Source organism: Pelophylax lessonae, assembly GCF_965119305.1.
Source record: "Pelophylax lessonae genome assembly, chromosome: 4".
NCBI lineage: Eukaryota > Metazoa > Chordata > Amphibia > Anura > Ranidae > Pelophylax > Pelophylax lessonae.
The window spans coordinates 558,807,619-558,831,922 of NC_138771.1; the positions used below are offsets into that span (position 1 = coordinate 558,807,619).

The 24,304-nt window shown below is 45.3% G+C and overlaps 1 protein-coding gene across 1 annotated transcript in view; it reads right to left on the bottom strand.

Annotated features, from left to right (window-relative positions):
* Positions 1 to 23,036: 23,036 nt before the first annotated feature.
* The window catches only part of LOC309553890 (zinc metalloproteinase-disintegrin-like VAP1), a 118,429-nt gene continuing 117,161 nt past the window's right edge, over positions 23,037 to 24,304 (bottom strand). The window contains exon 23 of the mRNA XM_082255376.1: positions 23,037 to 23,321. Coding sequence (XP_082111502.1) covers positions 23,295 to 23,321 — 27 coding nt within the window. The 3' untranslated portion in view covers positions 23,037 to 23,294. The remainder of the gene's footprint in view (positions 23,322 to 24,304) is intronic.

Consider the following 24,304-nt stretch of genomic DNA (forward strand, 5'->3'; position numbering starts at 1 on the left):
TCAGTTAGCCCACCTTTATAAACTCAATCTAGCCCCGCTTTTGGCCTCCATCCCCCAGGAGCTCCACAAGCTCGGTAAACATTACCTTTCGTGGTCAGGAAGAAACGCAGCATTCAAGATGTTAATCTTGCCTAAAATGTTATACTTTTTTAGAGCCCTCCCTATCCGAGTACCTGAATCTTTTTATCGGTCCTTACAGAAGATACTTTCATCCTTCTTGTGGCAAGGCAGCAAGCCCAGATGCTCGCACCTGATGCTTACAAAACACGTGACAGTGGGGGGAATGAGTGTCCCGGACCTGAAAGACTACCATACGGCGGCGGTTTTATCCCAGGCTAAGTACTGGTTCTCTTCTAACCCCTCCCCTCGATGGCTTACTTTTGAGTCCGACATGTTGACTAGAGGCACTTTGATGGATTTGCTCCTCAGTGCATCACTGTCTAACCAACCCACTGACTGGCATCATCCCACAATCTCCGCCACGCTTCATGCCTGGCGTACATTTTTGCCCAAACACATTCAGTCAGGAGATACGTCTCTAATCCCCATACCACTGCAATCACTGACTTTTTTATCTCCTGATTTAAACTTGGAGACATGGCGCAACAGTGGACTTATTTTCCTCGGGGACATTTGTAAGACTTCTAAATTGGTCAAATACAAGGACTTATGTATTCGATACCCCAGGCTCCGTAAGGAATTCTTGACTTATGGAAGGATCTGTGGTTTGCTGCCTACCCCAATCCCAACTCACGTAGTATTGTCTGAATCTGTAGCACGTTTCCTCCACTCGCCTACATCTCATAAAGGAGGCATCAGCCTCTTTTACTCACACATGCAGGACAGGCTACACTTTATCAAAGGAAGCCCACAACTAAAATGGGAAAGGGACCTGGGTCAATCTTTTACAGAAGAGCAGTGGAAGTCAGCTTTCAAATTAAACAACTCCCTCACCTGTTGTTCTAATTTTAGAGAAGGTGCCCAAAAAATACACTTACGGTGGTATAGAACACCGTACATGCTAGCTAAATTTCATCCCAGACACTCCAATTTGTGTTGGAGGGGCTGTGGCCGAGTAGGCACCCTTTTGCATGTCTTATGGTCGTGCCTCTCTTTGCGTAGCTTTTGGGCTTCTATTAACCGTCTGATCGCCGAAGTCACAGGCATATTAAACAAATTAAAAGTTGAGCAGGCATTATTAGGCATCGGAGTGGATTGGTATCCGCCCGCATGCAGAGTGGTGGTCCAACATATCTTGTATGCTGCACGTCTAGCCATTACTCGCAAATGGAAAGACGCATCCCCCCCTTCGCGCAGGGAGGTACTCCAAATACTAAAAGAGTCCTATCAATATGAAAAGCTCTTGAGTCCGCATCTGTCCAATCCCGCTAAATTTTCAGGTAGATGGCACATTTGGGAACTTTTTACTAACAAGTAATCAGAGTGGTGTACCCCGGATTGACCTGGTGACTAGTAAATAAAGGGGCTGGCTCCCCCTGGGACATAAAGTGATCCCAATTGGGTGTCCCGGGGGGAGTGCATGGCCCCTGCCTGCTTTGCTTGTCTGCGTCCTTGCCCTCACCCCCTTTTATCTCCTCCTTGTTGAATGTATATTCCTTATCTTATACATTTTTTATTATGCTTTCAATTGATGTCAAATGTTTGCGTTTGAATTCCCTCATCTTATGTGCATAATGTACGAATCATTCTGTCAACCAATCCATATATGTCTTACTCTTTCTTGCATATATTTCTACAGTGTAATTGTTATTCTTGTTTAAAACCAAATAAAAAGATTTTGAAAAAAAAAAGAAAACAAAAATAAGTTTTCAGACCTGTCGGCACTCGGCAGATGTAGAAGCAGAGGGTCCTAGCAGCTACTCACCCTGATGCTATCTGCTCCTCACTCATCCACACCGGCTGCAGGAATTTTAATTGCATTTAGAGCCCTGCTATCTGTATACAGTAGGAGCTGTCAGTCTGCACTGTCCATGGGCTGGTCCATACTCTGCATAAAGTCTACCTGGTAGGCCAGGAATCTCTCTTTTGTCTGCAGATCTTATCAGACTTTTTACAAACCTGTTGAGGCAGAGAGGGGCTCCCTTGAGGGTGATAACAGTGTCATTGCACTTTACTGCATTGACGATCAAAGGGGCGCTCACAGCCTTACACAGTGTCGTTGCATTTATTCTTAACCAGTCGTTGTCTTGGGGCCCCAGGCCAGCTCGGGGCCCCAAGCAATTGCTTGGTTTGCCTGCCTTGTAGCAACGGGCCTGCGTTCAATTGATCCATGACATCCAATACTTGATAAGAGGTATCTCTGACCATTCCCCTCTGCTTGTGTATTTGACTGCTAGGCCCGCCACAACCCTACCGAGAGCCTCAAGGAAGCTTAATGCCTTCTGGTTGAACCTTTTTACCTCACATGACAAGGTGGCAGCCCAGATTTCTGCTTTTTGGCAGAACAATGCTGACCAATCAAACTTAATTACTACCTGGGATGCCTTTAAAGCCTTTTTAAGGGTTTTTTTACATCTGAAATTACTTCCGTCAAGAGAAACACAGGTGCCCAGAAAGAACACGCTGCACAGCTGGAATGTCAGATAGAAGCAGAGTTTATTGTTGACCCCTCTGACCCCATAGGAAAGCCTTGGTCACAGTCCAAGAGGCACTGGTTCGCATTACTAAGTCTGTAGCAGATAGAAAGCTTTTATTTTTTAACAAATTGCCTTGCTTTGAGGAGGGTGAACAGACCGGTCACCTTCTAGCTAGAATAGCGCATTTACAGCAGACCTCCCCATCTATTGGGGCTCTCCGCACCCGGGCGGGGAGGGGGAGGGGGGTAGGTTATTCCCCTGATATCATTATGTAAGAACTGGTGGAGTTCTACTCAGACTTATACCAATCCAAACAAGAGTACTCAACCAAGCCAGCACAGACTTTCCTGCAGGGAATAGCGTTGGTTTGCCTTTCTAGATTGCAGAGGCACATGCTGGATTCCCCCATAACTTTAGAGGAATTACAATTGCTAGTTAACTTTTTTCCCAATTGTAAAGCACTTGGAGATGATGGCCTTGCTATCAAGGTGCATAAGCAGTCATTTTATCACCTCTACTTAAGGTACTTAATGCTGCCAGAGAACAACATTGTCTCCCAAGGTCCATGACAAAAGCTAACACTATATTGTTGTTGAAGCCAAGTAAAGACCCACTGGACCTGAGCTCTTAAAAGCCCACTTCCCTTTTACAGAGTGAAATAAAAATATTGGCTAAAGTGCTGGCTCTGAGACTAAACAAAGTTATCTCTTTGATCATTCACTCTGACCAAGCTGGCTCTATGCCACAAAAATTGACTGCAATGAATTTACATAGACTGTTCCTTCATCTCCAGGCGAAGGCGGACAATGTTGGGGATAGGGCATTGCTGTCATTAGATGCGGATAAGGCATTTGACAGTATTGAATTGCAGTACCTTTGGGCAACTATGAGCAAATTTGGGTTTGGGCCACATTTCTTTCTTGGGTCCAGTTGTTATATAGTTCCCCCCAGGCAGTTATTAGAGAGGCAAGACAAATCTCGATGCCCTTTCCTTTATATGAGGGGCATGCTTCAGGGGTGTCCATTGTATCCTCTCCTGTTTGCCATCACCATAGAGACAATAGCTGCCCTGATCCGCTTCAAAGCTTTGAACTGTGGCTTTGAGTATGGAGGTCTGCAGGATAAGCTTATTCTCTATGCAGATGATACTATGCTGCTGTTGGGTGACACCAATGACTCCTTGCGGGAGGCCATGTCAGTTATAAAGACTTTTGGCAGGTACTCTGGTTTGGTAATTCATTGGACAAAATGACCAGACCACCACCCTCCACGATATACCTACAGTATATCCTTTTCCTTTAAATACTTGGGGTTTGATGTCAGGCCCAGGCCTGTAGATTATCTTTCTCTCAATTTATCACCATTATTGGGATGTATCCATGATAAAGCCAGGTTGTGGTTTAAACTTAAGTTGTCTTTGGTGGGAAAAGTTAATCTCATAAAAATTATTTTTATATCACAACTTCTATATGTATTGCACAATTTCCCAATGGTTATCCCACTAAAACAATTTTGCATTATTACCTCTATTTTCCGCACATTTTATGGCAAACTAGACCCCCAAGGATCAAACTGGAGCAACTCCAGAAACCTAAGTATGAGGGTGGCTTGCTGTTACCTAATCCGTGGCTTTACTATATAGCAGCCCAGTTGCAACACATTGCCTGAGCTATGCCAGTGGAGGGGGAAGGGCAAGTGGATTCAACGGCAGCCCTTTCACCCCCTGTGAGAGGGGTGTATAATGTGGCTTAGGGCCTAGAATCACTAGCTTTTGCTAAATCTAATAAACTATTCCCTACCTACCTTCCTTTGCAGAAAATGTGGAACAAGGCATGGCAATTACAAGATATACTTGGTTTTACTAGGCACAGCCCAATATGGGGCAACAGATACTTTATGGAATTGCAGTCTCTGCAAGGTGGGCCCAGATGGAAACAATATGGTGCTACTCACTTGGCACATATTTTTGCTAATGGTCTTCCACAATCTATATGGTTTCATTATCTGCAATTGCAGCATGCTGTCAGGGCTATCCCTTTATCCAATTTTTAATTACATGTCAAAAGGGTTTACTTCAAAGGGTTTATCTCCTTACTTCAAAGGGTTTATCTCCAGGTGCAATTTGATGTTGTTGACCATTTTTCTGAAAGGTTTCCCCTCTAGGGCCGCTGATAGGTGGGAGAATTTTGTTGGTCCTTTGATGAAGAGCAGTGGGAGGAGGCCTTGCAGGCTGTACTAGCACGTTCTCAGTGTCTCACAGTGCTTGTCTCAGCTCTATATTACCCTGAGGGTTCACCTTACACCAGCAAGGCTATTTAAAATGGGTTTAAGAGAGGACCCTGTCTGCACTAGATGCTGTAGAGACCATGGAGAGCTAATGCACCTTTTATGGTGATGTCCAAAGTTGCACCTCTATTGGACAGGCATGCTTAATACTATCAATAAGCTATTTCAGGTTAATATTCAGGCGGATCCTAAATCCTACATTTTGGGCACTTTGGATGATCTTCCAATTGAAGACCTTCCCAAACAAACCATAGGAAAAGCACTTCTCCAGGCCCGTAAGTTAATTCTCAGACACTGGAAGGCTGTCGAGCCACTGGAGGAGTGGGTTGCCCACTAGTGATGTCACGAACCTAAAATTCGCCGTTCGCGAACAGCGAACGCGAACATCGGCAAATGTTCGCGAACCGGCGAACCGGGCGAACCGCCATAGACTTCAATAGGCAGGCGAATTTTAAAACACACAGGGACTCTTTCTGGCCACAATAGTGATGGAAAAGTTGTTTCAAGGGGACTAACACCTGGACTGTGGCATGCCGGAGGGGGATCCATGGCAAAACTCCCATGGAAAATTATCTAGTTGACGCAGAGTTGTGTTTTATTCCATAAAGGGCATAAATCACCTAACATTCCTAAATTGTTTGGAATAACGTGCTTTAAAACATCCAGTGTGTGTATACGATCAGGTATATTGTATCAATCAGGTAGTGTAAGGGTTACTCAAAATCAGATTGGAATCCTGCGAGCTACCTCCCTAATCTAGATTTTACAACTGCCGCAAACACCTCACTCCTCAGAAAGTGCTCTGTGCTATATAAATACAATAAATAGTGTTGCGCAACAGTAAAAATCTGCCTAGTTGCTATTTCAACGATATTGGTGACCAATCCAGATTGTACTGTGTATGGTGTGCTATCCAAAAATATAAAATAAAATAAAATAAACCTGTGTGATATAAATTGTTTTGTGAAAAGTCAATGTTTTCATGTGATTCCAATGCTGCTGAGTATATCAATAAATGTGTTATCCGCTTCAATAATCATACAGTGTTACCAAATATAAAGTGCTGTTTTCAACAATTTATATCACACAGGTTTATTTTATTTTACATTTTTGGATAGCACACCATACACAGTACAATCTGGATTGGTCACCAATATCGTTGAAATAGCAACTAGGCAGATTTTTACTCTTATTTATTATATTTATAGTGTAAGGGTTACGCCCGCTTCACAGTGACAGTCTGACCAAACTCTGACATACAAAACTCCCCATTGTCATGGACATGCAATAAATGTCTGGTAGTTTACCTGTCCCTCCTTATCCTTCCTCATTCCTCATGTCTGTATTAAGGGCAAGACCATTCCTTCTGGCTGTTTTTATTATCTCTCCTCCCTGTTTGGCTCCACCCCAGGCCATTACAGGAAGTCTATATTAACCAGTGCACTGCAGGCCAGCTAGCTTTGCTGTTCCCTGTTGCTAGTTTCCTGTTTCCTGTGTGCTTGATCTACTGTGTACCGACTTTGGCTTGGCTCTGTCGCTGACTGTTCCTGTTTGGCTGTTACCCCGACCTCGGCTTACCCATCACCATTCCGTGTGTCCTGAGTGGCTGCTTCCCTTCTCTCCCTACGGAGCGTGACCTGGGGGACCCCAGGGGCCGCGACCTGGGCCCAGCTGCAGCCAAGTCCATCCTCACCACTAGAGGCTATGGTGAACACCTGCTGGGTCTTAGACTCCGCGCCCTGGGGAATCTTGGGCTCATGTTCCGGTCCATCCGCCGCAGTCTGCTATCGGGTTCACTACCTTGCGCTGCGCCCCTGCCTCCAACAGGGTGCAGTTGTCACCTGGCCATTGGCCAACAGTCAGTCAGTCCATTTGCACAACCGCAAACTCCCCATTTGCACAAGGTTGGATACCAAGCTAGCCATGTCCCGTTCCTTGTCCTCACTGACGTCATTGAAGGTCTCTTCCTCCACCCAGCCATGTACAACACCAAGGGTCCCCGAAAGGTGACAACAAGCCCCCTGGGACGCCTGCTGTGGTTGGTCTTCCACCTCCTCAAAGCCACCTTCCTCCTCTGACTTCTCTTCTTCAGACTCCTCTCACTGCGTTGCCACAGGTCCAGCAATCGACAACGACAAGGCTGCTTCTGGTGGTGATGGGGACCACAACTCTTCCTCTTCATGCTCATCTACGGCCTGATCCAGTACTCTTCGCAGGGCACGCTCCAGAAAAAATGCATATGGGATGAGGTCGATGATGTTGCCTTGGGTTCGACCGACCAGGTTTGTCACCTCCGCAAAAGGACGCATGAGCCTACAGCCATTGTGCATGAGAATTCAGTAACGCGGCCAAAAAATACCCAGCTCCGCAGAGGCTGTCCTCTTTTTTTTTTTAATTAAAGAAAATTAATGTTTTTTCTATGAAAAATTATCATGCTGATCGCTTTTGGTCTGTTCACAATGACGCAACGACCTTATCATCTGGGGTGTGCCAACACACTCCTAGAGGTGATTGCTTAATTGTGATACGCAAGCCCCTTCACCACAACAAGGTAACGATCACGAAGGGGAATTGACACATGTATGTGCCTTTTTTTTTTTTTTTTTGCAGCCACAGTGTAGCACCAGAGGCCAGAAAAATTAGGCATGTACACATGCATGAAAAAATAGGTATTGTTGCAGCTGCTGCTGTAGCAGCGGCCGGAAAAATTGAGGTTTTCAAGGCAGAAAGTGCACTAAAACATTGCGGCTTGAACCGTAGTTGGTGGCGGAGACGTCACGTAAGTCATCTGGCATGCAGAGATTAAATACAGCAGCGTGTGGACCATTTTTAGCCCAAGGCATCTCAGAGTCATCAGGCCTTTTTTAGTCTAATGCATCCCCCACTGTCAGTCCCTTCGGGATCCATGCCTCATTCATCTTAATAAACGTGAGGTAATCAAGACTTTTTTGACCTAGGCGACTTCTCTTCTCAGTGACAATACCTCCTGCTGCGCTGAAGGTCCTTTCTGACAGCACACTTGAAGCGGGGCAGGCCAGAAGTTCAATGGCAAATTGGGATAGCTCAGGCCACAGGTCAAGCCTGCACACCCAGTAGTCAAGGGGTTCATCGCTCCTCAGAGTGTCGATATCTGCAGTTAAGGCAAGGTAGTCTGCTACCTGTCGGTCGAGTCGTTCTCTGAGGGTGGACCCCGAAGGGCTGTGGCGATGCATAGGACTAAAAAAGCTCCGCATGTCCTCCATCAACAAGACGTCTGTAAAGCGTCCTGTCCTTGCCGGCGTGGTTGTGGTGGTAGGAGGAGGATTACTTTCACCTCTTCCCCTGTTGGATTCCCGTTGTGCTGTGACATCACCCTTATATGCTGTGTAAAGCATACTTTTTAACTTATTTTGTAGCTGCTGCATCCTTTGCGACTGCCGGTAATTGGGTAACATATCACAGACTTTCTGCTTATACCGGGGGTCTAGTAGTGTGGCCACCCAGTACAGGTCGTTCTCCTTCAGCCTTTTTATACGAGGGTCCCTCAACAGGCATGACAGCATGAAAGACCCCATTTGCACAAGGTTGGATGCCGAGCTACTCATGTCCAATTCCTCGTCCTCACTGATGTCATTGAAGGTGTGTTCTTCCCCCCAGCCACGTACAACACCACGGGTACCAGATAGGTGACAACGAGCACCCTGGGATGCCTGCTGTGGTTGGTGTTCCTCCTCCTCAAAGCCACATTCCTCCTCTGACTCCTCTTCCTCACACTCCTCTTCCAGTGTTGCCGCAGGTCCAGCAATCGATGGTAAGGCTGTTTCTGGTGGTGGTGATGGTGACCACAACTCTTCCTCTTCCTCTTCACGCTCATCTACGGCCTGATCCAGCACTCTTCGCAGGGCACGCTCCAGGAAAAAAACATATGGGATGATGTCGCTGATGGTGCCTTCGGTGCGACTCACTAGGTTTGTCACCTCCTCAAAAGGACGCATGAGCCTACAGGCATTGCGCATGAGCGTCCAGTAACGTGGCAAAAAAATACCCAGCTCCGCAGAGGCTGTCCTAGCACCCTGGTCATACAAATACTCGTTGACCGCTTTTTCTTGTTGGAGCAGGCGGTCGAACATTAGCAGTGTTGAATTCCAACGTGTCGGGCTGTCGCAAATCAAGCGCCTCACTGGCATGTTGTTTCGCCGCTGAATATCTGCAAAGTGCGCCATGGCCGTGTAGGAACGCCTGAAATGGCCACACACCTTCCTGGCCTGCTTGAGGACGTCCTGTAAGCCTGGGTACTTCTGCACAAAACGTTGCACAATCAGATTCAACACATGTGCCATGCACGGCACATGTGTCAACTTGCCCAAATTCAATGCCGCCAACAAATTGCTGCCGTTGTCACACACCACTTTGCCGATCTCCAGTTGGTGCGGGGTCAGCCACTGATCCACCTGTGCGTTCAGGGCGGACAGTAGTGCTGGTCCGGTGTGACTCTCTGCTTTCAGGCAAGTCAACCCCAAGACAGCGTGACACTGTCGTATCCGGCATGTGGAATAGCCCCTGGGGAGCTGGGGGGGTGCAGTTGGTGTGGAGCAAGACGCAACAGCAGAAGAGGACTCAGCCGAGGAGGTTAGCAAAGAGGATGGAGTAGGAGGAGTAGAGGAGGTGGCAGCAGGCCTGCCTGCAAGTCGTGGCGGTGTCACCAACTCGTCTGCAGCAGAGCCACGCATTCCATGCTTGGCAGCCGCCAGCAGGTTTACCCAATGCGCAGTGTAAGTTATATACCTGCCCTGACCGTGCTTTGCAGACCAGCTATCAGTGGTCAGATGGACCCTTGCCCCAACACTGTGTGCCAGACGGGACATGATTTCCTTTTCCACAATAGAGTACAGGTTGGGGATTGCCTTTTGTGAAAAATAATTTCGGCCGGGTACCTTCCACTGCGGTGTCCCAATAGCGACAAATTTTTTGAAGGCCTCAGACTCCACCAGCTTGTATGGTAAAAGCTGGCGGGCTAAGAGTTCCGACAAGCCAGCTGTCAGACGCCGGGCAAGGGGGTGACTCTGTGAGATTGGCTTCTTACGCTCAAACATTTCCTTCACAGACACCTGACTGTGGGCAGGTGACGAGCAGGAACTGCTGAAGGTGAGAGGCGGAGGGGCGGGTTGTTGATAGGGGGCATGGAGGACAGCAGTGGTTGACGTGGCTGAAGATGCTGGACCAGGAGGAGGATGGTGGCTTTCAGTTTGTGTGCTGCTTTTACTCATGTGTTGATCCCATAGGTGTTTGTGATGTGAGATCATGTGCCTTCGCAAAGCAGTTGTACCTAGGTGGGTGTTGGACTTCCCACGACTCAGTTTCTTTTGGCACAGGTTACAAATGGCATCGCTGATATCAGAGGCAGACACACAAAAAAAATGCCACACTGCTGAGCTTTGCAAGGACGGCATTCTGGTGGTGGCAACAGCTTGCGTTGATTGGCGTGCTGTCTGGCTGACCCCGGGTGCCGAATCTACATGCTGTCTGACTGCGCCACTAGCTCCTTGCGATGACCTCCTCCCCCTGCTTCCAACTCGTCTCCTCCTCCTCTCTGTCTCCCCATCTGAACTTTCCCCCTCTTCTTCTGCTCTTCGAGCAGGCACCCAGGTGACATCCACAGACACATCGTCATCATCAGCCGCTTCACTTGACAACTCAGCAAAGGCAGCAGCAGCAGGTACAACATCATCATCATCATCATCACAATGTACGTCCATGTGTATAATGCTGCCTGACTGAGACATATCCCCGTTATCTACATCCTCTGGCACTAATAGTTGCGCATCACTTATTTCTTCCAACTGATGTGAAAATAACTCCTCTGATGGATCAAGTGAAGCGGATGTGGTGCTAGTGTTGGTGGTGGTGCCGGCGGGCTGGCGAGTGGTAAATTGAGAGGTGCCCGAAGCTGAGCTGGAGGAGGATGGTACATTAAGGTTCCGAGCGGAAGCTGTAGATGATTGGGTGTCCTGTGTAAGCCAGTCAACTATGGCCTCAGAATTTTTTGAGTTCAGGGCCTGTGGTGGCCTCTGAACACTGGGCATTATTCTAGGGCCTAAGGAAATCACAGCACCACGACCACGACGGCCCTTGCGGGGTGGCCTGCCTCTGCCTGTCATTTTTTTTAATGTGTTGTTACTGTTGTACTATGAGTGCAAGCTGCTGTGCCACCTTATATATCAGTGGTGGGTGGGAAGTGGCACAGTACACTCTCTGTGGACCTGACAGCAGTCACTGGCACCCAGGCAACTGCAATTTAAAAAATATATATATTTTTTTACTTTGCAAGCTGCTGTGCCACCTTATATATCAGTGGTGGGTGGGCAGTGGCACAGTACACTCTCTGTGGACCTGACAGCAGTCACTGGCACCCAGGCAACTGCAATTTAAAAAAATATATATATTTTTTTTACTTTGCAAGCTGCTGTGCCACCTTATATATCAGTGGTGGGTGGGCAGTGGCACAGTACACTCTCTGTGGACCTGACAGCAGTCACTGGCACCCAGGCAACTGCAATTTAAAAAAATATATATATTTTTTTACTTTGCAAGCTGCTGTGCCACCTTATATATCAGTGGTGGGTGGGCAGTGGCACAGTACACTCTCTGTGGACCTGACAGCAGTCACTGGCACCCAGGCAACTGCAATTTAAAAAAATATATATTTTTTTTTACTTTGCAAGCTGCTGTGCCACCTTATATATCAGTGGTGGGTGGGCAGTGGCACAGTACACTCTCTGTGGACCTGACAGCAGTCACTGGCACCCAGGCAACTGCAATTTAAAAAAATATATATTTTTTTTTACTTTGCAAGCTGCTGTGCCACCTTATATATCAGTGGTGGGTGGGCAGTGGCACAGTACACTCTCTGTGGACCTGACAGCAGTCACTGGCACCCAGGCAACTGCAATTTACAAAAATATATATATTTTTTTTACTTTGCAAGCTGCTGTGCCACCTTATATATCAGTGGTGGGTGGGCAGTGGCACAGTACACTCTCTGTGGACCTGACAGCAGTCACTGGCACCCAGGCAACTGCAATTTAAAAAAATATATATTTTTTTTTACTTTGCAAGCTGCTGTGCCACCTTATATATCAGTGGTGGGTGGGCAGTGGCACAGTACACTCTCTGTGGACCTGACAGCAGTCACTGGCACCCAGGCAACTGCAATTTAAAAAAATATATATATTTTTTTTACTTTGCAAGCTGCTATGCCACCTTATATATCAGTGGTGGGTGGGCAGTGGCACAGTACACTCTCTGTGGACCTGACAGCAGTCACTGGCACCCAGGCAACTGCAATTTAAAAAAAATATATATTTTTTTTTACTTTGCAAGCTGCTGTGCCACCTTATATATCAGTGGTGGGTGGGCACACAGTGGCACTGCAGTGGGCACAGTACACTCTGTGGACCTGACAGTCACTGGCAGCCCAGGCAACTGCAATAATAAAAAATATTTATTTTTTTCAATTTATTGCAACAAGATGCTGTGCCACCGTATATATATCAGTGGTGGGCAGTGCACTGCAGTGGGTACAGTACACTCTGTGGACCTGACACAGCACTCACTGCAATTATGACAGAGGAAAAAAAAAAATATTTTTTTAAATGCCAGGTACTGTGCCTGTGCCACCCGAAATGAGTGTGGTGTGCACACAGTACAGTCTGTGGTAGGTCTTTGGCCTCTCACACACAGCGGGCAGGCAACTGCAGTGTACAATAGATATATATATATATATATATATATATAGGAAAAACTCTATTACCAGTTACCAGACCTTAAAAGGGCTTTTGGGGACGCTAAATATATATATATGTATATATATAAATAAAAAAAAAAAAACCTCAATTACCAGCCCTTAAAAGGGCTTTTGGGGACACTAGATAGATAGATATATATATATATATATATAAAAGAGGAAACAACTCAATTACCAGCCCTTAAAAGGGCTTTTGGGGACGCTAGAAATATATATATATATATATATAAAAAAAAAAAAAACACAAATACCAGCTTAGAAGGGCTTTTTGGGGTGCTGATATTACAGCAGTAGTGGACCAAGAACACTGCAAGACCAGGAACACTGACTAACTGTCCCTAGCTTAACAGCAGCAGCAGCAGCAGCAGCAGCAGCAGCTCTCTCCCTACTCTCACTACACACACTGCTTCAGAATGATCTAAGATGGATGCTGCCCTTGCTTATTTATAGGAGGTGGGAGGGTGTGGGAGGGAGGTATGCTGATTGGCCTGGAATGTGTCTGCTGACTGTGAGGTTCAGGGTCAAAGTTTGCCTCAATGATGTATTATGGGGGGCGGACCGAACATCGCATATGTTCGCCCGCAGCGGCGAACGCGAACATGCGAAGTTCGCCGGGAACTGTTCGCCGGCGAACAGTTCTATACATCTCTATTGCCCACATGGGAATTATGCTGCGTTTGGAGAAATATATTTTCCAGCACAGAGGATGCCCGAGCAAATTTGATAAATTGTGGTCCCCTTGGCTAGACACCCCAGGACTTTCTCCTGTAGAAATCATTTTGGACCACCTACTTATTTAATGTAACATTCATTGCCGATTGTTCTGGTGACATAACTGAATTTATGTTTTTGGGATGGAATTTGAAAGTGGAGTAGAGAATATGCTCTTTCAGTATGAGCCGTGGTCTATGTGTCAGTAATTGGAACTATTGTCTTCTTTCTAAGTATTCTTGATGTGCATACTCTGGAACATGTAATGTTTTGTGATGTTTTGTTTTGTTTTTCTTTAATAAAAACTTTTATTGCAGATAAAAAAAGCATAACAGTCCAAATACTGGCACATTTATATTCCAGATAGTGGCTGGAGATTCAAAATACTTGGGAGATGCATAGCATCTGATTGTTTGTGGTTTATGCTGGCTTAATGCAATCCTCTCATGTTCTCCTAACACCGTTCTGACCATTGCTTCCTAGGGGGGAGGACAAAGGGAAACACCAACCTCTGTCTCTCTGCAGGATACTGTCTCAGCCTCTCCCATTTGCAGTTCTTGCCTCTATTCTTCCTCTTGATAAATATTAGAGATGGTGGAGATACTAGAGAGGATCCTCCATCAGCCCCTCCCCCAAAGGGGAGAGCACATACGCCACTGGTAGAGACCCCCTTCTTTCTCTGGTTTCTTGCCAAGACTGACCCTGAGCCCAAGCTCCACCCACCTTATATAGGGCCACCCACATGACACTCCACTAAGAACAGGAGCAACCCTTGAGGGAATCTCTACCTACAAGAGGCTCCAAAGTTTAACATTTTATTACTGCACATATCTGGAAGAAATACACAAAGCAAAAAAAGATTACAGTTAGAATATACATGACTCCTGCATTTAGACAATTTGCTTAAAAGAAATTATAATGCATTTTAATACACTCTGTGCTTGTTCTGTCATTGAATAGTAATATTCTTGTCTGTAGTTGACCATTTCAAGTTATTTTCATTTTTATTTTTAGACATGTAACCAGGCGGGACAGTGTTTTCGTAAAGAAGAGCACCCTATTCCCAAATGCACTATCTCTGGTGTCTAGAAAATTAAAATTATCGTGATGCCCAGTAACTACAAAACTAACTGTCCCTGGTACTACAATCACGTTACGTTGCATTAAAGAAGTCCATACATGATTCATTTTTTTTGGTTGAAAGCAACAAATGACTCGATTCCCCATCCACTCAATTCCCCATCCACACTTTTGTGACCTGTGTTCTATGTGCAGGCAACCCATTCATTTCAATAGGCTGCCCTACCCATAGAAACCCAGGGAAAGAAGACCCTTTTTTAAAATTGCAGTGCACCAAGCCCCATTTGCTAATGTGTGGCGGAGCCATTAAGAATTAATGACACCCCATGTGTCTGCTACAGATCAGCAGGTTTGATTGCGGGTCAGGAACATGTGCGATTTTGCGCACGTATCCAACCGGCAAAAATGTGAACGTAAATAGTTCATGCTAATTAATGATTTGCAATCTCTAGCTTGTGTGATTGGCATTTGTAGTCATTGCTGCTTTAAAGAACTAGACAATCTTACATCATTGAATGGTCATCATTAAAATTAAACTTTATGCTGCTTATATTTTGCCCTTCACTCCCCCTCCCCCCTTTTTACATCCATTAGCTAGTGAAATAGAAAGGAAAAAATTTTCACTTTCTTTACACATTACATCTTAGATACCAGCCATGTGCCACGGAAAGGAAAAAAAATGATATATCAATAAATATCTCGAAATGGAAAAGCTGCTGTCACTAAAAAGCTCTAAAAATATACCTTAAAATGGTGACTGCGCTGTCCTCCTTTATCAATACCCAACAATATAACACACAGGGGCTGATTTCCTAAAACCTGGAGAGCGCAAAATCTGGTGCAGCTCTGCATAGAAACCAATCAGTTTGCAGGTTTTATTTTTAAAGCTTAATTGAAATTAAGTATCACATAAAAAAAATGAATCCAACATCATAGCGCTCTGCCCCTGTATTCCTCTCAAGAGCCCTCAGCCCCGATGCAAGTAGTGGAAGAGTGGGCATTCTTAAGCCTAGTACACTCTAGTAGTTTTTTTTTTTTTCGCTCAACCCAGCAGATTAGTTAGATGTTAGTACAGAGATCTTACCTGCTGTGCTATTGTGTTCTAACAGGGAGACAGCCCCCTGACCACGATTAGCACTCTCAGCCATTGGCTGAGAGCGCTGATCGGGAGCAAATCGGCCTTATTCGGTCATGCCCCATCAACAGAAGCCAGCCAGCTGCAGTACACATGGCCTGCGTTTACTAGGCTTTAGCCAGGCTGTATTTGCATGCAGACCAGCCAAGGCAGTGCTAACGTAAAGCTGAGCCTCCATGATTGAAATATAGTAAATGAAAGGGGCGGACCAGGTACAGTAATGCTGGGACCCAGAAATCAGGGAAGCCTCTTTCTAACTTGTTGAAGTTTCTAATGCACATTGTGAGAAGCTTGCAGTGTGCAGTGAAATCAGAGTAAGTAATTTCAGTATAGGATAGCAGCCTGCACAACAGGATTGAAGGCAATCCTGGAGTGCAGCTTTAACATTATCCTTTACCCATTGTTACAACCTTTCTTGTTTTTAGATGAGCTGGTGACAACTCCGTGAAGCTTTACAGATGTTCTGAAGACTAGGAAAAAAAAAATAAAATCTCATGAAACAAACACTGAAGATTTCCGGTTCCCTTGCATCATCCCATCTCTCTACACAAGATTCTCGTGTCTTTTTTTATCTCATGATGACTATTTTGGTATAAGCAGTCTTTTTTTTTTGTACATCACACTGAATACAGTTGAATCGTACTGCATAGAAATAATCAGTTGGCATTGACAGATTATGAATGTATTATTGATATGAGCAAATCTAACTGCACCCTTCACTTCCTCTATGCAGTATGTAGCTGATTTTTACTATTTACCTGTACTCTTCCTTTAGTCATCAGTTGTATTCTATGTTGTGCTCTACTATACTTTTTACATTCAATAAAAATGATTGCAACAGAAAACAAACACTGATGATTTCATCTCCGCAGTCAGAGTGGGTTATGCTTGAACAACAACTGGCATCTCTGAACAATGTTTAGGAGTCTTAATATATTTAGCTAAGAACCAGAGCCCAATTCCCTGTGTCCAGCACTAGACTGCCTTACCCCCAAGATGTACACTGATCAGCCATACTATTATGACCACTGACGGGTAAAGTGAATAACACCTGAAAGTGGGTGAGATATATTAGGCAGCAAGGGAACGTGTTTTCCCTGAAGTTGATGTGTTGAAAGCAATGGCAGCTGGTGCTCAAAATATTTGGGGGGGGGGGGCGGGCGCAAACAGAAAAATGTAATAGGCATTGCTTTGTGGCAAAAAACGCTGTAAAAAAATGCGTGACTTTGAGGTCACAAAAGTGTGAAAGGGGCCTTCAGTAATCAAGGTATAGTGTGCCCCCTTCAATGCAGAGTGACCAGCGTGCCCCTATTCAATGCAGACAGACCAGCTTGCCCCTTTCAATGCAGAATGACCAGCGTGCCCCCATTCAATGCAGAATGACCAGCGTGCCCCCATTCAATGCAGAATGACCAGTGTGCCCCTTTCAATGCAGAATGACCAGCGTGCCCCCTTTCAATGCAGAGAGATCATCATTCCCCCATTCAATGCAGAGAGAGATCAGTGTGCCCCCATTCAATGCAGAGAGATCAGTGTGCCCCCATTAAATGCAGAGAGATCAGTGTGCCCCCTTCAATGCAGAGCTCAGTTTGCCCCTTTCAATGCAGAGAGAGATCAGTGTGCCTCCATTCAATGCAGAGAGATCAGTGTGCCCCTTTCAATGCAGAGAGAGATCAGTGTGCCCCCTTCAATGCAGAGAGAGATCAGTGTGCCCCCATTCAATGCAGAGATCAGTGTGCCCCCATTCATTGCAGAGAGATCAGTGTGCCCCTTTCAATGCAGAGAGAGATCAGTGTGCCCCTTTCAATGCAGAGAGAGATCAGTGTGCCCCCTCCAATGCAGAGAGAGATCAGTGTGCCCCCTTTCAATGCAGAGAGAGATCAGTGTGCCCCCTTTCAATGCAGAGAGATCAGTTTGCCCCCATTCAATGCAGAGAGAGATCAGCGTGCCCCCATGCAATGCAGAGAGAGATCAGTGTGCCCCCATTCAATGCAGAGAGATCAGTGTGCCCCCATTCAATGCAGAGAGATCAGTGTGCCCCCATTCAATGCAGAGAGATCAGTGTGCCCCCTTCAATGCAGAGATCAGTGTGCCCCTTTCAATGCAGAGCGAGATCAGTGTGCCCCCATTCAATGCAGAGAGATCAGTGTGCCCCTTTCAATACAGAGAGAGATCAGTGTGCCCCCTCCAATGCAGAGAGAGATCAGTGTGCCCCCTTTCAATGCAGAGAGAGATCAGTGTGCCCCCTTTCAATGCAGAGAGATCAGTTTGCCCCCATTCAATGCAGAGAGAGATCAGCGTGCCCCCATGCAATGCAGAGAGAGATCAGTGTGCCCCCATTCAATGCAGAGAGATCAGTGTGCCCCCATTCAATGCAGAGAGATCAGTGTGCCCCCTTCAATGCAGAGATCAGTGTGCCCCTTTCAATGCAGAGCGAGATCAGTGTGCCCCCATTCAATGCAGAGAGATCAGTGTGCCCCTTTCAATACAGAGAGATCAGTGTGCCCCTTTCAATGCAGAGAGAGAGATCAGTGTGCCCCCTTCAATGCGGAGAGAGATCAGTGTGCCCCCATTCAATGCAGAGAGATCAGTGTGCCCCCTTTCAATGCAGAGAGATCAGTGTGCCCCTTTCAATGCAGAGAGAGATCAGTGTGCCCCCTTCAATGCAGAGAGAGAGATCAGTGTGCCCCCTTTCAATGCAGAGAGATCAGTGTGCCCCCATTCAATGCAGAGAGAGATCAGTGTGCACCCTTTCAATGCAGAGAGATCAGTGTGCCCCTTCAATGCAGAGAGAGATCAGTGTGCCCCCATTCTATGCAGAGAGAGATCAGTATGCCCCCTTTCAATGCAGAGAGAGATCAGTGTGCCCCTTTCAATGCAGAGAGAGATCAGTGTGCCCCCTTTCAATGCAGAGAGATCAGTGTGCCCCCATTCAATGCAGAGAGAGATCAGCATGCCCCCATGCAATGCAGAGAGAGATCAGTGTGCCCCCATTCAATGCAGAGAGATCAGTGTGCCCCCATTTAATGCAGAGAGATCAGTGTGCCCCCATTCAATGCAGAGAGATCAGTGTGCCCCCTTCAATGCAGAGATCAGTGTGCCCCTTTCAATGCAGAGCGAGATCAGTGTGCCCTCATTCAATGCAGAGAGAGATCAGTGTGCCCTCATTCAATGCAGAGATCAGTGTGCCCCCATTCAATGCAGAGAGATCAGTGTGCCCCTTTCAATGCAGAGAGAGATCAGTGTGCCCCTTTCAATGCAGAGAGAGAGATCAGTGTGCCCCCATTCAATGCAGAGAGATCAGTGTGCCCCCTTTCAATGCAGAGAGATCAGTGTGCTCCTTTCAATGCAGAGAGAGATCAGTGTGCCCCCTTCAATGCAGAGAGAGAGATCAGTGTGCCCCCTTTCAATGCAGAGAGATCAGTGTGCCCCCATTCAATGCAGAGAGAGATCAGTGTGCACCCTTTCAATGCAGAGAGATCAGGGTGCCCCCTTCAATGCAGAGAGAGAGATCAGTGTGCCCCCTTCAATGCAGAGAGAGATCAGTGTGCCCCCATTCAATGCAGAGAGAGATCAGTATTCCCCCTTTCAATGCAGAGAGTGATCAGTGTGCCCCCATTCAATGCAGAAAGATCAGTGTGCCCCCTTTCAATGCAGAGAGGTCAGTGTGCCCCCTTCAATGCAGAGAGAGATCAGTGTGCCCCCATTCAATGCAGAAAGATCAGTGTGCACCCCTTCCAATGCAGAGAGAGATCAGTGTGCCCCCTTTCAATGCAGAGAGAGATCAGTGTGCCCCCTTCAATGCAGAGAGAGATCAGTGTGCCCCCATTCAATGCAGAGAGAGATCAGTGTTCCCCCTTTCAATGCAGAGAGATCAGTGTGCCCCTTTCAATGCAGAGAGATCAGTGTGCCCCTTTCAATGCAGAGAGAGATCAGTGTGCCCCCTTCAATTCAGAGAGAGATCAGTGTGCCCCTTTCAATGCAGAGAGATCAGCGTGCACCCTTCAATTCAGAGAGAGATCAGTGTGCCCCCTTCAATGCAGAGAGAGATCATTGTGCCCCCTTTCAATGCAGAGAGAGATCAGTGGGCCCCCTTCAATGCAGAGAGAGATCAGTGTGCCCCCTTCAATGCAGAGAGATCAGTGTGCCCCCTTCAATGCAGAGAGAGATCAGTGTGCCCCCTTTCAATGCAGAGAGAGATCAGTGTGCCCCCTTTCAATGCAGAGAGAGATCAGTGTGCCCCCTTTCAATGCAGAGAGATCAGTGTGCCCCCTTTCAATGCAGAGAGAGATCAGTGTGCAATCAGACAAGATGCTATTTTCTGTCTGAAACACGAACTTACAGTACTGAAGACACGACAGTAAGGCTGGCTGAGGCACTCACAGCAGGGAGCAGGGGTCGGGAGTCGGGTGCGGAACACAGGCTCTCGATCCTCTCTCCTCTCACACAGCGACAGACACGGCATCTTCCTTCAGCAAGCTGCAGCAGACAAAAGACCGTCGTCCAGGTCGGCTCAGGCGGGAAGGAGACAGTGACGGTGATGCCCAAGCACCGCCCACCGCCACCGCACCAATCACAGGAAAGCAAGCAAGAGGTGGGAGTGTTTGGGGTGCATTGCTCTGCGCCCCAAGCATATTCTAAGAGCATAAGTGAAAAAAGCACATGAGGACAAAAACCCCACCCCCTCCATAGCAGCAGCGTTGGCCGGCGCCCCGCTGCAATTAAAGGAACACCTTTTTTTCTCTTTCTGCCTTGGGGGGGGGGGGCGGTGTCCCTGCGCCCCCTATGTACCAGCCGCCACTGGTTGAAAGCATTAAAAATTGGCAAACGTAAGGATTTGAGTAATTCTGACAAGGTCCTAAATGTTATTTCTAGAGAACGGGTCAGATCATCTCCAAAACTGCAACTCTTGTGGAATGTTCCTAGTCTGCAGTGGTCAGTATCTACCAAAAGAGGTCCAAGAAAGGAAAACCGGTGACAGGGTCAAGGATGACCAAAGTTTACTAATGCACAAGGGGAGCGGAAGCTGGTCCATGTAGTCTGATCCAATAGAAGAGCTTCTGTAGATCAAACTGCTAAAAAAGTTAATGCTGAATATGATAGAAAGGTGTCAGAACACACAGTGCATAACAGTTTGTTTCAAATGGGGTTGGGTAGCCGCAGACCAGTCAGGGTGCTCATGCTAGCCTGTTACCACTGCCAAAAGTGCCTACAATGGGAATATGAGCATCAGAACTGGACCACAGAGCAATGGAAAAGGTGGCATAGTCTGATGAATTCAAGAATAATTTGAGGAAAACAACAAGTTTGAGGTGTTAACTTAGCCTCCAAATATTCCAGATTTCAATCCAATCGAGCATCTGTGGGATGTGCTGTAAAAACAAGTCCAATCCATGAAGGCCCCACCTTGCAACTTTTAGGACTTAAAGGCTATGCTACTGACGGCTTGGTGCCAGATACCACGACATACCTTTGGAGGTCTAGTGGTGGTCATGCCGCGATGGGTTATGGTGGGTGGTCATAATACTATGGTTGGTGTATATAATCAGGTTAAGTGGCAAACAGCAACAGAAAAGATTTTAACTCACTGACAACTGAATTCTACCATATCAAGTAAAGGGCTGCATGCTATAGTCTACTACAAGGAAGCTAATAGATTGAGGCTAATTTACTGAAGGAGGTGGGAACTTTCACACAATACATTATGTTCTGAAACAGTTATTGTGTATTCATTACAGTCGCATTGGTGTTGATGTATGTATTAATTGTGTCTTGGTGCTGACATCTAGTGGCAATTCAGTGTAACTACAGCTTGTTATTTTATGTCTGTAAATGGTGTTATCCAGATTCCCAGTATGATTGAGACTAGTTAGTTTAGTCCTTAGACCTCTACCTTCTTCTCCATGTGCCCTCAGTTAGCTACCAGCTTTCGTAGTGGCCACAAAGCTTAAAAGATTATTGTCTCTTTACACATTAAATGACCGGTGAACATCTCTTGTACTGATAAAACCACAATGTTTTAGTGGAAAGTTTATGGAGGGTGCTTATTCAGCAGGTGATTATACTTGCCCAATGGGCCAAGGTCTAAAGGAGATATGTCAATGCATATAGCAGTGCTTGAAACAGAACACATTTTGTCACTGTTCATTTCCAATATACATTCATGTAAAAAGCAAATTCCTCTTTTCTTAATTTATCTGTACACAAATACATAAATTAAACATATATTCACTTAATTTGTAGTCTGAACATTTTTAAATCCTTTAGCAAATCAGCCTCATTTTCTGACTTTTAGCTGTTATTAGTCAGTAGAAACAGTTTATTGACATTATGAGGTTGATTTACTAAAACTGGAGAGTGCAAAATCAGGTGCAGCTGTACAACTTCGGCTTGTTCAATCAGGCATTGACAATAAAACCTGGAAACTGATTGTTGTTTCAATGCAGAGCTGCACCAGATTTTGCTCTAACCAGTTTTAGTAAATCAACCCCTATGATTGTAGACAAGTGTGCTAATGTTTGTATTTGACTAACATCTGCATTTAGGAAAAAGCTTCTAGGGACAAATGGTCCCTCCTCACATGCCAAGGTGCTGGGTGTAATCTTGGACTCTGACCTCTCCTTCAGCCCCCACATCCAATCACTGGCTACATCTTGCCGCCTTAACCTCCGCAACATTTCCAGAATTCACCCCTTCCTGACTAACAACACCACAAAACAACTTATTCACTCCTTGGTTATTTCCTGCCTCGACTACTTCAACTCCCTTCTCACTGGCCTACCTTTACACAGGCTATCCTCATTTCAGTCTATTATGAATGCTACTGCTAGACTAATATGCCTTACTAACCAATCCATGACTACTGCTCCTCTCTGCCATTCTCTTCACTGGCTTCTCCTGATCGTATAAAAATTCAATATACTAACCACAATCAACAAGGCCATCCACAACATCGCCCCAGCTACATCAACAAACTCATGTGCAGATATCGCCAAAATCATCAACTCGGCTCCTCCCGAGATCTCCTGCTCCCTATCTCCCTTGTTACCTCCTCCCATGCTCGCCTCCAGAGCCGCACCCATCCTCTGGAACTCCCTGCCCCAGTATGTCTGGTCAGCCCCTACCCTGTCCACCTTTAGACAGTCCCTGAAATCTCACTTATTCAGGAAAGCCTACCCCACCTCCACCTAAGAACTGTACCCAAGCCACCTCCATCAGATCATTCCCCGCAGCTATTACCTTTTGTACCATCCTCTCCTCCCTTTAGATTGTAAGCTCCACAAACAGGGCCCTCCTGGGCAAAGGAAATAAAAAAAAAGTGAGCACAGTGAATTGTCTCTATTTTCCTAGTAAATCAACCCCAGTGGCTATTTATTTTTTACCTTGCCAAAATCCAAGGTATAAATTTGGTTTCAGCTTTGAATTAACATGTAATAAAAAATACTTTGTTCTTTTAGAAATATATAATTCACTTATAATAAAAATGTAAACATATTAGGAATAACAATTATATAAATATAAAATAAAATTAATTATAATTGTGGAAAAGAGAAGAAAAGCACACTATGCCACTACAATCTTGGTTATTTCTAGAAGTTTAAAAATGAAAAGGTATGATATGTATCGATGCAGAATAGAGATGTGTTTTTAAAGTTTTTTTGGTGCTTTTACAATATTTTTCTTCCTCTGCTGTACATCATTCTTATCGCCTGTAATTTGGCTTTATTGCCTGAAAAAAAAAAAAAAAAAAGGAATTGGTCATTATATATATATATATATATAAGAGAGTCATTGGGGACTGCAATGTAAACCTGAGATTTTGGCAAAGTTCTGTTTATTGCCATGTAAAATGTTTTGAGTAGATGAGATCTGTAAAGTCTGTATTTTTTTTGATCCTCCTGAATATCTGTCTGTAGACCTGCCCTGACTGCAAAGAATTTAACGTTTCTGTACTGTGGCCCTTTCACATGTTTTACTGTACATATGCCACTGTACCTAGATGGTTACTCAGCACAGTTACGACTAAGCAAAATATTCCTGAGATTCACCTTTGTAGTTAAAGAACTCACTCAGAACTGCTTTTTAAACTTTTAAAAAGCCAAGGCACCATAAGTTGTCTGATGTTACCTCTGCAAGCATGAATAAAATACTTCTGTGCACCCCTTTAAACTTGTTTTATTTTACCACTTAGAGCAGCTTTTCTAAACTTTCTTACTTCTGAGGAAACCTTGAAATAATTCTCAGGTCTTGGGAAACCCTTGCTAAAACCAATTCATAGGGGGTCACTGGGAAAATTGCCCATTACATTGGTGGCCAGTGGAAAGAATGTCCCCCTTAAGCTGGTCATGCACTAGTTGATTTTCAAAATAAACATTTGCACAAACATTTGTACTAACATTCTTACGAAAATTCTCAGTACATTTAATGACTTGACAAATGTCATTCAAATGTACTTTATTTACAAAATGTAGTTTGCTTTTAATGTTTGATTTTGGAGTAAATAAACTTTTCCAAAGAAAACCATATACAATGTTAGAAACTCTTTGGTTCAAGAAACATTTTCAATCCTGGTCCTTCAAATTTTGTTGTCACTGCTGTTTAAAACATAAAAAAAAAAAAAACAATTGCCTTTAAATTTCACTTTAAATGAAAAATGTCAAACTTAATTCTTCAAGTGCATGGCCAGCTATACAGTGGTGGTCAGAATGCCAC